Source organism: Leopardus geoffroyi, chromosome B4 (genome assembly GCF_018350155.1).
Source record: "Leopardus geoffroyi isolate Oge1 chromosome B4, O.geoffroyi_Oge1_pat1.0, whole genome shotgun sequence".
NCBI classification, from domain to species: Eukaryota; Metazoa; Chordata; class Mammalia; order Carnivora; family Felidae; genus Leopardus; species Leopardus geoffroyi.
The window spans coordinates 119,918,679-119,931,541 of NC_059341.1; the positions used below are offsets into that span (position 1 = coordinate 119,918,679).

At 33.8% G+C, this 12,863-nt stretch overlaps 1 protein-coding gene across 5 annotated transcripts in view; it reads left to right on the forward strand.

Moving 5' to 3' along the window:
* Nucleotides 1-12,540, forward strand: part of TMPO (thymopoietin) — a 31,331-nt gene extending 18,791 nt beyond the window's left edge. Inside the window, exons 4-9 of one of the 5 annotated variants that reach the window (XM_045464917.1) lie at nucleotides 579-676; nucleotides 7,534-7,653; nucleotides 7,753-7,848; nucleotides 8,259-8,369; nucleotides 9,431-9,519; nucleotides 10,334-12,540. In XM_045464917.1, coding sequence (XP_045320873.1) covers nucleotides 579-676; nucleotides 7,534-7,653; nucleotides 7,753-7,848; nucleotides 8,259-8,369; nucleotides 9,431-9,519; nucleotides 10,334-10,619 — 800 coding nt within the window. In that variant the 3' untranslated portion in view covers nucleotides 10,620-12,540. The remainder of the gene's footprint in view (nucleotides 1-578; nucleotides 677-7,533; nucleotides 7,654-7,752; nucleotides 7,849-8,258; nucleotides 8,370-9,430; nucleotides 9,520-10,333) is intronic. The other 4 variants (XM_045464918.1, XM_045464919.1, XM_045464920.1 and 1 more) reach the window with 4 other exon arrangements.
* Nucleotides 12,541-12,863: the final 323 nt, after the last annotated feature.

Consider the following 12,863-nt stretch of genomic DNA (forward strand, 5'->3'; position numbering starts at 1 on the left):
AGTCGGACGCTTAACCGACTGCGCCACCCAGGCGCCCCTAGAAGGGAGGACTTTTAAACTGCCCTAAAGTATTAATGTCACCACATCTATTTATTATTATTAGAGGCTTGATACCATGCAGGTATTTTCAGGCTTAAAATTCCCTATAGCTTTTGTTCTTCCATATTTCAAATTTTAATAGCTAACCTTTATACATATAGTAGTTTTCACCGTATGGACAAAAGAATGGTAACAACTGTGTTTTAATGTCCTTTTCCCACATCCAAGCTGTTTTGAGTGAAAAGCCTCCATGGGCAGTTTGAATTCACTTTATGTTTTAGGCTACTAGATCCAGAAAAAGGAGAGGAGAATAAATCGTAAGGAGTGGGGGAGATAAATATGAATAAAATATGAATGGGGAAGTAAACTTTTTAAAGACAGAAATTACAGTTGAACAGTTGTAGTCTATTGAGGTAATAACCAGTAGGTAAACTTGTTTTACATAAGAATGTCTAAAACGAAGGTTCCAGAGTAGTGAGGATGACGTTGTAGTTTATTGTGTAGTTCCGAGAGTAATGTTTCTCCGATGTTATTTCCAGACTCTAAAATAGAGCTCAAGCTTGAGAAGAGAGAACCACTAAAGGGCAGAGCAAAGACTCCAGTAACACTCAAGCAAAGAAGAGTTGAACACAATCAGGTATCTTTAGTTTTCTGATCGCTGTGTTCAGGTATAAATAATCTGACAGCACTAATTTGCTTATGTCCTCGCCTTTGGTTAATAGTTGACACCCAAATTCCAGCCCTCAATGAGGTGTTCATTCCATTGTTCATTAAATGGCCTTAGAAATCTAAACTTCATGTTTTTTGTCAGTAGCGTAGCCTGTACTTAACTGCAAGAGCCAAGTGTTTAATAAATGTCTCATTTGTGTTTTATTCCGTGCTAAGTGTGATTCAAAGCCAGTCATACTTTCAAGGGAAATATTTTAAAAGGTTGGAAATGCCTAAGCATTTTTTTTTTTAAAGGAAAGGATGGATTTTATATTGTATCTTTGTCTAGATTTCTAATTTTGCTTCTACTTTTGCTGGTCTTCTGTGGCTTTTCCCTCAACTCTGAAGCTAGTCAGTTCCTAAAACTATACTTTTCTTTCCTTATTTGAGGTGAAAATTCTTTTTCACTTGTGGGTGAGGCAGGGTACAGTTTTTCAAAAGGAAAATGTAGGAAACTAAAGAGAGAACTAATAAGCACAGGTATAACTGAACTAACAGAGAACAAATTATTGACTCTAATCTTGCATTGATTTGGCTGACCTTTACAAGATAGCTATCCGTAGAGTCATTTTCCTTATCCTTAATTTGTCTAGCTGGAAGATTTGTCTAGTTGGTTATTTAACTTTTCCATCTTCTCTTTGGCATTTTAAAGTCACACATCCTCAGAGGAAGTTCTTGATTGCTTAAGCTATGTCTGTCTTGGTTTGATGTACTTGATAAGTTGAATTTCAGAACTATTTGTTAGAAATAAGCTTGGGGATTGCAGAGAATGTATAGAGCACTCAATGAAGGATTTTCTTTAATACAAAACCAGTACTGGAATAAACATGTTATTGCCCTTTTATTTAGCAGCAAGGACATGCTGAAGAATAAGGAAATAACATGAAAAGAGAAATTAGGAAGAATCTGGTGACAGACAATGAAATAGACCAGCATGGAGAATTTTGGTTCTCAGTATAAAGGCAGGATGGTATAGTGCCATCAAGAATGCTTGACTGGTCAGATAATAGGTAAAAGGCAGGTTGGAGGATGGTATTAAGTATGGTTTAATTGAGTTGGAGAATCTAAACTGAGGGACAGGATAAATACAGAGTAAATTTAGGAGATGGTAGTGGCCTTCTACAAAATTCAAAACATCAAGAAAATTGGAGGGAAGTGTTTAAGGACCCTGTACTCAGAGTGTCACTTGTTTTAAGCGTTTTACCAGTTTTGTTCATCTTCCCGTGTACCCTCTAGCTTTTTAAATTCCTTTTGGTTTTATTTTGCTTTTACTGTAATATATTAAAGTGAATCTCTAACATAATTTTGTACGTTAAAATGTCAGTACTTTCAGTATGTATCTTGAAAAGATAGCTGTTTCATATATACATATATAACACTGATACTATCACACCTAATAAAGTCATTAACTTTTTCATATCTGTTCAAATTTCTCCAGTTTCAGAAATACCTCTTTTATGATTAAATTACTCAAATCAGGATCCAAGTAAGCTACACATACCATTTGGTGATTTTTGTTTTGTTTTGTTTTGATCTCACAAGCCTGTAGCTATCTCCACTCCCCTCTATTAATTTGGTGAAGAAACCAAGTCAGTTCTCCAGAATTTCCCATATTCTGGGTTTGGCAGATTGCTTCTTCAGTTGTCATTTAATTTCCTGTTCTGTAACCCTATATGTCCTGTAGACTGGAAGTTAGACCTGTGGTAGAGCTGTGTACTAGGCTTTCTGTGATGATGGAAATGTTTTTTATATCTCTTGTCTGTTGGGGTAGCCATTGGCCACATGTGGCTATTGAATACTTGGAATGTGGCTTGTGCAATTGAGAAACTAAAATTTTAATTTTATTTAACTGAAATTTAAATAGCCACATGTGGCTGGTGGTTACCATATTGCACAGCATCAAACTAGAGGATTGGATAGATTCAGGTTTAGTTTCTTTGACCAGAATACTTCATAAATGGTGTGGCTGTCATACTGCATCATTTCAGAAGGAAAACAATGCTAAATAAGTAATAGGTTCAGATGTTGAAAGCATGACCCATCCATTTTAAAGTTCCACATCACCCTTTCATTTAATGGTTATGATAGCCATTTATGATTATTGCCTAGAACCACTATGTTGTTTGAGGTTATAAGGTAGTGATTTTTCTTATTCTCTTATTCCTTTACATCTATAAACTGGAATTCTTTTATAAAGAACTTTTATGGGGCTCCTGGGTGGCTCAGTCGGTTAAGCGTCTTGACTCTTGGTTTCAGCTCAGGTCATGATCTAGCCTCTTTGTGGGTTCGAGCCCTGTGTTGGGCTCTGTACTGGTAGTGCAGAGCCTGCTTGGGATTCTCTCTCTCGCTCTTTCTCTGCCCCTCCCCCACTCAAGCTGTCTCTCAAATAAACTTAAAAAACAAAAACAAAAAAAACTTCTTTCATGACCTGCATAGTTACCTTGAAATAAAATTCACACAAGAGAGCCAGCATACTTTGCCAACTTTCAAATTAAAGCGCCCTAGTCACTTTGAGAGGTGATCAATAAAATATTTCTTAACTAGCATGGTTTTCATATATTTCATTTATGAATCAGTTACACTCATCATTCTTTTTCCATGTTCAAATTGTGTCATCCTTATTCAGTGGGAATTACTGAGTTGGTTTCTGTGTCCTTTTATTGACGCTGTTTGTCTTTGATAGTTTGTTTTCTAGCACAGAAAGATGTCCCAGGCTCATGTATATTTCCTGCCTTTTACCAAATCAGACATTTTTTCCAAAGAACCCTAATCTTTCTCATTGAAAACATTTGGAAGCTACCTACAGTGGATGCTAGGTTGTGCATTTCTGCTGGGTTGTCATTGCTTTCAGCCCTTTTTACTAGGAGGAGCAATAAGGCAGGTAAAACGTAGTTTGGGTTTTTGGTTTGTTTGTTTGTTTGTTTGTTTGTTTGTTTTGGCAGTTTTTCTTGTCATTAGGGCATAAAATCAAAATATTGTGCTTAAAGTCACGAGTGAATTTTTTTTCTTTTATACAGATTTTTAAATGTATATGGTTTTATTTAGGCATAAATAAGAGAGTCAGAAATCTGGACTTTATCTTTGTTCCTTTTATTTATAAGTAGCTATTTCTGTTAACTTTTGGTTAATATTTTCTTTTTGAAAATATTAAGGGAGCGCCTGGGTGGCTAAGTAGGGTAAGCTTCCAACTCTTGATCTTAGCTCAGGTCTTGATTTCAGGGTCGTGAGTTCAAGCCCCGCATAGGGCTCCATGCTAGGCATGAAGCCTACTGTATAGATGTATACATTTATTTTTGCTCCTCTTCTTACATAAAAGGCAGTGAATTTTGCACATTTCTACTGTTAATCTAAACACATATCCTGGGGATCACTCCATATCAGAATACAGTATGGCCATCGTCCTCATTGCTCTGTACCACTGCATGTTACTGCATTTTATAGATGTACTGGGATTTATTCAGCCACTTTACTTTTGGTGGATATTTGGATTATTTTCAGTTATGCTGTTTCGATAATACAAAGATGAACTGATGAACAGCCTTACACATATCATTTCATATTTTAGCCAATTTATCTTGGGGAAATCTAGAAGTAAAGTTACTGGGTAATTTTGCTCGATGTTATCAAATCTCCCCCATAAGAGTTAAAACATTTCACACTCCCACCAGCATTGTATGAGAGTACCTTTCTCTAATGGAGGAATAGGATTCTGTGTTTTTTTTAAAAATTAATATGAGTAACCATATTACTCATATTTCACCTAAATTAATAGCTATTCAGAGTAGGGTGGCTTTTAATTAATACTATTTCTTTTTATAACTTCGTTTTGTGTAAATTTTTGCTTAGAGCTTGTATTTTTACTGACAGATCTATAGCCTTTTTTTTATAGCCCAGCTCCTGCATTCTTTTGTGCCTCAACTGCCTACTGTCTTCCAAATAACTTTTTGCCTGATAGCATATTGAAAGGCAATGTAAGGTTTTTGTTTCTGTCTCCTGTTTTTCTCCTGATAAATTCAGGAGTTGCTGGAGAACATCTTGCTGAAAGTAGATGAAAGTTGCAGTTAGTATTTTGGCAACAGTATACAGCAATCACGTTAACTACTAATTTTACATAGGAATGTTTTTCATTCTTTTCAGTCAGTAATCGTCACTTGTTTTTAGTGGATTCTGATAGAAAAAATCTTCAGAATATTTTTTCTGGTGTGTGAAGAGTTCTCCATTAGGTTTCTGTGAAGATGATTAATTCTGAATTAGATGATGATAGTCAAAGAACTAATAAAATTAGTTGATAGTCCTCAACCAAAGAATTTAATAAACCTGGACAAAAGGAAGTATATATGATTTATAGTGAGAAGTGTCTTTCCCACCCCTTTCCAGCTATTCCCACCCCTTTCCAGCTGTTCCCACAGGCAACCAAGGTGTTTCTTGTGTTTCTTTCCACAGAAGAATATAAAGAATATTTAAATGGAACTTGACCTTTAATTCAAGGATAACTATAGAAATGTAAACATGTAATTTTTTTTTTATTAACCATAGAAGTTTCAGTAGATGTTGGTAAAATTTTTGATAAATTATTTCAGTTCAAAATATAACAAATGGAAAATCCTGGAATTTGGGAGACAACCAATTTTAAGGAAAGGGGATATTTTTCCACATGCCACCTTCATGGCTGTAGATAAGATATCTGGTCTTTATATTTTATCAGTTTTATTAGCCCTTTCAAGAAATGTAATTTTTAATTCTTTGGGGAGTTTTAAAATAGTTAATATACACTGATAATACCAGATACACTCTCAAACCATAATATTTTTAAAATACTGGTTCTAATTTTATTGGCATTGAGCAATTGACTATTAAAGAGGAAGCATTATTGAAAGTAGTTTTAAGAAAATACTTTGAGATAGCATCATAAGTCAGTTAGAGTATCTTAAACCGGGTGTCCTCAACCCTGGCTGCACATTAGAATCCCCTCAGGAGCTGTAAAAATTAACTATGCCCAAGCCCCTTCTAGAAGAGATTCTGACTTAATTAGACTAAGGTGGGGTTGGGGGCATTTGATATCTCTTAGAAGCTCCCCACTTGATACTATGCTGCCAGGATTGAGAACCTCAGATTAAAACTATTGTTCCCTTCTATTCAAATAATCAGGAATTTAACTGTTAATAAACATTTATCATATTTGTGTGTAATTTGTTTACGCATTTGTCTTTTGATCAATCTTAAGTTTGCATTCAGCACATATTTTCTGATAGCACGAAAAGGAACCCAGAGTTTCTAATTATGAGTCAAAGAGAAACTCTTTAATACTAATCCTAAATATAGATAAATAAAAAATTAGATAGGAGACTATGTTTGTACCTTGTGGGGTTTAGGTAGTAATGTTTCCAGCTAAATAAGCATGCTTACTGGATGAGCGCCCTTGTCTCAGGATGAGAGTAAAATACATCTGTCTTTAAAATTAATAGGCACTGGGGCGCCTGGGTGGCTCAGTTGGTTAAGCGTCCAACTTCAGCTCAGGTCACGATCTCACGATCTTGCGGTCCGTGAGTTCGAGCCCCGCGTCGGGCTCTGGGCTGATGGCTCAGAGCCTGGAGCCTGCTTCCCATTCTGTGTCTCCCTCTCTCTCTGCTCCTCCCCCGTTCATGCTCTGTCTCTCTCTCTGTCTCAAAAATAAATAAACGTTAAAAAAAAAAATTAATTAAAAAAAAAATAAAATTAATAGGCACTGAGTTGGATATAAAAACCTCAGTTATCTAGATAAAATATTAGCTTGAAAGCAGAAGTGACAATATAAGTACACTTTAGTATAATACTAACCATTGATAGATGTTCTCTGGTTAATTTAAAAGAATCATCTGGTAATTGTGGCTTCAAAGTTGAGTAAGTTGCTACTTGGAATGCAGAATCTCAGGTCCTGCCCCAGAGCTGCTGAATCAATAATCTGTATTTTAACAAAAGCTCCAGGTGATGGATATGCACATTAGTTTGAGAAGTACTAGTCTAGTGGTTTTCAAACTATTATGTAAGAACTACTAAATTATTTTTTAAATGAGGAAAAATCAATTGGCTTTTCAGGGAGAAAGGAATCTGGGACTGGAAGGTACCAGTGGTCCATCACTACTGCTATCTCTATAGTGGGAAGTGTAGGTTTGGCACTTGACATTATAGGCTTGTGTGTTTGTGTAAGAGGTAACTTACCACCAGGTTCTTCTTGCTCAATTTTAGTATCTGTTTCTAAGAAAAGTTTGACACCTGGGAACTTTTACGTTCAGATAGTTGTGTGTGGATTATAATTTAAACTGAACCTTTAAATAATCCTACTTGAAAAGGACAATGTTTAATTTATGCTAACAATTATAAAATTTTATTTTGTTTTAAAAGGAAATGGGCTTGTTATAATAAATGACTTTATTATAGTCATGATCAGCCTGCTTTTTGTTTAGACAGCCAAAGAGGTGCAGTTATGAAACAAGAACCAAATAGCAAACAGCAAGTCACAGAAGGAGCAGTGATAAAATTATGTGCTTTTCTCCCTCTCATATTACAATTTGTAAGCTCCTGTAGTTGGATGCTTTAATGTATTTTACCATACTTTTTAGCATTTTCCAATGCCTACATATTGGTGGTTTAGTCAGTACGTTTAGAAATATGTTGAGGGCATAGCATTGTTTGCAAATGCTGGCATTTGGAGATTTTTCATGACTTCTCACTGTGCTAGGTAATGTGGCCATTATTAAGGTGTTTGATGTTAGAATATGACTTTTTAATGTGTCGATACTTGAATAGAGCTATTCTCAAGCTGGAATAACTGAGACTGAATGGACAAGTGGATCTTCAAAAGGCGGACCTCTGCAGGCATTAACTAGGGAATCCACAAGAGGGTCAAGAAGAACTCCAAGGAAAAGGGTGATGCAAGGCTTATTGCTTAGAATTGGGTTTTCAGATTGGTAGGGCTTTAGTGATTATTTTATATTTATTGTTTTTGTTTTGTTTTCAAACTAACAGGTGGAAACTTCAGAGCATTTTCGTATAGATGGTGCAATAATTTCAGAGAGTACTCCCATAGCTGAAACTATAATGGCTTCAAGCAACGAAACCTTAGTAAATATGTTTCATAAACTATACAAGTGGTATTCTTTGTAAATTACCCTTTAATTAGAACTGGGGAGGTGGTAAATTTGGCAGATCTCAAATTTGTGTTTTTAAACATTATATTTTAAACTCATTTTCCCCATTCTGAATTTTAGAATTTTTCAATATAGTCAATTTAAATATATCAATTTGTACAAGAATCCTACCTAAGTATTATAAGGAAACTTTTTTGCTAAAATATTTAAAAAGTGCTAAGGCTTCACATGTGAAGCATTGAATATGTTCATTTCTAGGTTCTTTTGCCTAAATTTTTATTAAGAGAAAGTATTGAATATTACAGAAATAGAGTATCTTTTTCTTTTTACGTGTCTTTGTTATGTTTGGATAATTCTGAGTCTGAATAATTTGAATCTTGGCAGGTTGTCAATAGGGTGACTGGAAATTTCAAGCATGCAGCTCCTATTCTGCCAATCACTGAATTCTCAGACATACCCAGAAGAACACCAAAGAAACCATTGACAAGAGCTGAAGTAAATGCATAAAATTTAGATCGATGCTATCATTGATCTTTTAAAGAGGAAATTTTTTATATTTGTCTTTTGCAGTGGGAGGGAGCAGAGCTTTCTTAATTGGGTGGGTGTGTGTGTGTATGTGTATGTGTGTATATATATATATATATATATACATATATATACATATATATATGCATATATTATTTTAAAGACATACTTTTATTAGTGACAGTCGAAAGTAACTAATATAGTATGATATGCTAATACTATCAGCTTGCTACCATGTGCCTCTTAAGTTCTACCTTTCAAGGGAGTATTCATTTTTGTGCTGCTTCTAATGTGTTCTCTTTGTTATGGATGTGGGTTGAAAGTGTTTCTGGGCTGTTGGGGAGGCTATTCTATCTTTTCACTGAAAGGTCAAATAATGGGACTTTTAAGTGACTTTGTATGATGCTTGAATTGATTAACTCCTGTATACTTAAGCTTTGAAGTACTAACTGCATGATGCATTATAATTTTAATGAATTTGTACTGAAGGTGGTTCTGATCTGGGCATAAAGGTAAACAGCAAAATAAGCAGGTAATTTAAAAAATCATTTTGTGTTTTTTAAGTTAGGAAGATTGAATCGACTCACATATACTAAAACTTTTAAGGATCCACGTTAATTTGATATCTTCTGTATTTCATCGGTTATTTTATTACAAAATTCTTAACGGAAGAAGAAACAGTGTACTCTTAATATTAATGAAAAGCATGGGAAATCCATTGGGGGGAACTTAACGCTGCCATATTAACTATACTGGATTTTAGTTTGAGGGTGGTTTGGGGTTGTTGTTTTGTTAGCTTGAATGTGTGGCAGTCCCCCGCCCCCATTACCACATTAACATATCTCCACAGTGAAGAAATTTGAGGAGAGCTTTGGAAGTGTATGGATACTTGAGCAATGATGGATTTAGAAAGGGGAGTGATAAAAGCTGGGGCAGACTTGAATGCATTCTGTTCTCTGAAACTTCTTTTTTAAATTGTGTTTTAATTGCACATTTACACTGTTAACTTGTGGTTGTCTGTTTCTTATTAGGTGGGAGAAAAAACAGAGGAAAGAAGAATAGAAAGGGATATTCTTAAGGAAATGTTTCCCTTTGAAGCATCTACACCAACAGGAATTAGGTATTCAGATACATTAAAACAATTATTAGTGTATTCTACTAGGGTATTTTTATTTATTTACTTATTTATTCCCACCTTTATTGAGGTGCAATTGACATAAAAGTTATATCTACTTAGGATGTACAACATGATTATTTCATATGCACCTACAAGAATTTTAACCTTTTATTTTTAATTGAAATATGGCTAGCATATAATAGGGAAATTATGATTTTTATTCTTCACAAGGTTATTGTACCCATGTTTTCAGAAGTAAACTGTTCTTTTGAGAGCAGTGTAATTCCAAGTCACCAGTTCATATTCTTGAAAGTTGAGTCAGTTTCAGAATTAACTTTGATAAGCTGAAGTATTATAAATAATTTGCCTACTATCTAATTCTCCTTTTTCTAATTCTCAGTTTGTTATATAAACAGAAACCTCGAAGGAAGTAAAAAAGTTTCCCTTTTCTAGTTGAAAAGGCTGTGTTTAGAGAACTCCTGAATTATTTCCTAACTGAACAAATCACACCAAAGTACCTTATTTTTTTCCTCTCATCCTCTAAATATATTGGCTCTGAAAAGCCTTTAAGGAAACAAGTTTAGTGAATATCAGTGTTCTGAATATTTTCTAATAGAATGAACATCCAACATTTTAAATGAAAAATGTACAGAAATTTTAAATAGGCTGACTGACCTGTTTACATGTGACCGTTTTCTACTCTTATCTCAAGAAATGTGTTTGAAATTAGGAAGTGGTAATGAGATTTTATATTACATATCAGAATCATGACTTTTATCTAAATTTATTTTTTTCTTCCTGCTTTTACTCCCAACAGTGCTAGTTGCCGCAGACCAATCAAAGGGGCTGCCGGCCGGCCATTAGAACTCAGTGATTTCAGGATGGAAGAATCTTTTTCATCTAAATATATTCCTAAATATGTTCCCTTGGCAGATGTCAAGTCAGAAAAGACAAAAAAGGGACGCTCTATTCCCATGTGGATAAAAATTTTGCTGTTTGTTATTGTGGCCATTTTTTTGTTTTTGGTCTATCAAGCTATGGAAACCAACCAAGGAAATCCGTTCATTAATTTTCTTTCTAATAGCTCTGGAAAATCCAACTGAATGATATCTCTTTGGCACACTCAATTTGGTCTCCTTATTTTTTCTAATAACTGTATAAAAAAAAATTTGTGTATACTTGTTGACTTGAGAACTAAAAATAATGTGATTTCACCTGAATAAATGTAGTATTCCATTGAAAAGCAAAGCAGGATATATAAATGGACTTCATTTAAATGTTTTGGACTTTGGACTAGTAGGAGATCACCTCGTGCCATATAATCTTTTTTAGCTCTGGAACTTTTTTGTAGGCTTTATTTTTTTAATGTGGACATCTTATTTCACTTTTGAGAAAAATGTATATTGTTTTTGTGTATTTGGGAAACAAGAAGGGCAAAACATAGTATAATGTGAAGCTACACATTTAAATACTTTGAATTCTTACAGAAAAGATTTTAAGAATTCTCTGCTGTATAAAAACTTTAGAGATAATGTGAAACATGAAATTTGGTAAGAAAAAACATAACTTGGGTTGTACTTTTTGTAATTGCCACAGGTTTGAAGTGTTTATGGGGGAACATACAGCAATAATCTCTTCTGTAACTTTTATTAATAGTAATTATTATAGCCCTATTGTACTCACTTTTTAAAAGATTTCTAGTATCATGAATGTCCTACTTCAGTAAGACCCATTTAAATGCTGTTGATATTTTAGCAGGGATCTTTAGCTCAACATACACGTTTTAGAGAACTGTTAGCTGGCTGTACATGTTTTTAGAAACTGTTTAGCTAGCTATAAGGCTGTAATTGGAAACCTGTACTTTTTATTTACAGCGAGGCATTCTGTCCAAATATTTCTTAGATAAATAAGTGTGTGTCTGTTTAGAAGTTAGAAACTTTAAACACTGGTCTTAGGTTCCATTTGGGTTTATTATTGCATTGTCTTCTGTTAACCAAAAACAAAATTTGCCTGGTTTTTTTTGCCCAATATTTCCCAACAAAATTTGATTTAAGTGCAGAAAGTATTTACTTTGAAATGACATAGTAAACTTTTCTTAGATACAAAGTAGTTAATACATAAATTTGTAAACTTTGAATATGAAGTGGGCATTATGATTTTTGTATACTCTTGAAATGGTTAACTTATCTTTGTGGTTGACTTATTTTATTTTTTAGCTAAAACTTACCTCATGTATAACTTGGTTAAGTAAAATAGTAGGTAATTGAAATTTTAGTAGAATCAAGTAAACAAAAATTCATTTGAATTTCAACTTCACAGTCATTGACCATAAAGCACACTAAAGATGTAAGTTATTTTAAATATCATCTGGAATAAAAAGATACTTTTAAAGTAAAAAGCTTAATATGTATATTTAGACCACACAATTTTGATTTCATTATATGTATTCTGATATTTAGCTTCTAAATATTTTGTAGACATTTTTCACTTACTTTACAGTTGATCGGAAACATTTGGTAGGTCTGGTCCCACAGGGGAGTGGAAAACTTACTCCTAGATCAGAAATGCTTGCCTCTTTGAGTAAAAGTGTTTCTTTGAAATGAGCCACAGAGGGGGCACATTTTACTCATCTTTTCTACAGTACAATAATAGCAGTCTAGTTTTTCTTGTTTCTAAACTTTGCTTCCCATATAGTTTTCAATCTTTTTTTTATTATTAGAAATTGTGAGAAACTACATTTAATGATTAAAAATATGGGAAGATAATCAAACTTATATGTGTGTAAGATCAATTTTCTAATAGGAAAGGTATGGTCCAAAATAGTAAAAAGTAGGACCAGGTAAAATATTTAGTCTTTTTTTTTTTTTTTTTTTTTTTAATGTGTACTTGGTCTTTTGTCTGTGTCTGTTTTATTCCACTAGAATAAATGTGTCCTTGATATAAATGCAAAGCATTTCTTCCTGATTAAATTGTAGATGTAGACTTTACAATATAATTCAATAATAAAAAAGTAATTAACCTCTAGTTTTGTCATTGTAATAAATGCTTTTTAGATAGCACAAACTATAAGATGCCTGATAACATTTCTTATGTGATGTTTATGGATTGTCGAGTTTTAGTTCTTGTTTCAGTTTGCTCCTTAATGTTTTGCTTCTAATCATTTCATAATCAGCTCCTCGTTTGTTCACGGGTAAGCAGTGTATAGCCATTATACTCAGAATGATACAGGGAAGCTTCCAGAGGCACCTCCCCAACTCTACAATATAGTGATATAGAACAATATAACATCCTTTTCTAAGTTAGTACTTAAATCTCTGACACTCATTGTTAGTCTTGCTTTGAGATGA